Source organism: Tetrahymena thermophila (genome assembly GCF_000189635.1).
Source record: "Tetrahymena thermophila SB210 genomic scaffold scf_8254616, whole genome shotgun sequence".
Lineage (NCBI taxonomy): Eukaryota > Ciliophora > Oligohymenophorea > Hymenostomatida > Tetrahymenidae > Tetrahymena > Tetrahymena thermophila.
In genome coordinates this window covers 5,366-6,975 of record NW_002476386.1, presented here as the reverse complement: position 1 = coordinate 6,975, position 1,610 = coordinate 5,366, and the positions used below count along the sequence as shown (strand labels likewise).

The 1,610-nt window shown below is 16.0% G+C and overlaps 1 protein-coding gene across 1 annotated transcript in view; it reads right to left on the bottom strand. All coding sequences in view use genetic code 6, as the record gives it.

Moving 5' to 3' along the window:
- Positions 1-1,436: 1,436 nt before the first annotated feature.
- TTHERM_01660070 (hypothetical protein) overlaps positions 1,437-1,610 on the bottom strand; it is a gene marked incomplete at both ends in the record, with an annotated part of 2,364 nt that continues 2,190 nt past the window's right edge. Inside the window, one exon of the mRNA XM_001017320.3 lies at positions 1,437-1,526. Coding sequence (XP_001017320.3) covers positions 1,437-1,526 — 90 coding nt within the window. The remainder of the gene's footprint in view (positions 1,527-1,610) is intronic.

Here is a 1,610-nt window from a genome sequence, read left to right as displayed (position 1 = left end):
TAAGAACTTATAAAGAAAAGTTAATTGTATTGCCTGTTTTTAATTTTAAAAGCAAAGTAATCAGCAAAATTTCTGAAAATTTAGTTTAAAATCTATATTTATTCTTATTTTTAAATTCTCTCTCTATTTATTTATTTATTTACTGTCATCTCTCGATAATTCAGTTAATTTTAATTAGTTATTTTTTTTGATTGATATTTTTTTTAATGATAAAAACTATTAAAAATAATTTATTTTTTTTACTGATTGAAAGTTGAAATACCTATGGTTAATTATTCATCTATTTATTATTTTTCAAAGAAATGTATTTAATGATGAATAAGCCTGTTTTTTAATATAAAATAATATTATCAGACTATTGTTAAAATAGTTTTTTTATTTTGCTTTAAAGTAAGTACTAATTCAAATATTTTGAAAAAATGAAAACCCTTAATAAAATAAATAATAGAAATTAAATGAAATTAAATATAAGATTTACTATTTTATAAATTTATAAAATGGATATTTTCCATTTATGTAAAAAAATAATTTCTGAGTTATTTTTAATTGAAAAGCTTTGTTGATACTTTATTTTTGACAAGTTAACTTCATTTATTTGTATTAAAAATAATTAAAAAATGTTTAAAGTTAGAAAAACATAATTATTCTAAGTTATATGAATTATTTTGTTACAAGTTACAAATATAAAAAATACATATTTTATATTCTATCTACTCTTTATTTCAAAATTTTAATGATTATTTGACTAGTCTCTTTATTTTATTAACAATCCTTTTGAAGTATTATTTGTTATCTTCATCTAATTAATTATCTTCATCATTAATTTAACTAAAATAAAGGAAATTTAAGGAATAAATAAATACAATATTAATTTAAAATTAAAGGATTATTAAAAAAAAAAATTTAATATACTCTAAAAACTAAAAGGCTTGATATATTTGATTTTTTTATATATTCAAAGAAAAATATTAAATTTAATTTCAATATTAATAAATGATTATATAAAATTAAATCCAAATATATTTTAGCATTTGTTTTTTCTTATGGATTGTTAAAATTTTAATAAAATTATTTGAATATAAAATATAAAGCAAATTTGTATAAAATAAAAATTTATTTAGTTGATTGAAGAAAATAAGAAATAACAAATATTTTTACTGTAAATTTAATTAGAGACATGTGAGATTTTTACACTTTGTCAAGGAAACACCAATACTTTTTACACCTTCAAAGCAAATTTTGTTTCAGCTTATAAATTGTAAAATTTAAATTAATTCATATTTAAAAATTTAGATAGTAAAAAAATTTAGTTATTTGTTAAAAATTTTATTAGATGCTAAAGGTTTAAGCTATTTTGAATATTTATATAAATGAAATTATTATAAATTAGTAAATTAAGATTGTAAAAGTATTTTAAAAAATTGTATTTTATTTACCTCAAATTAACATTTAGAATTGATAACTTTTAACACTTCTCTAAGCTAGAAAATAAACCTGAAATACCTTAAGAACCAATTCGTTTATTGCTTGAACATAAAATAGTAAATTTATTAAAAACTTTAAGATTTTTATATTTTTACTTTAAATTAAGTTTTAAAGTTATGAGATTG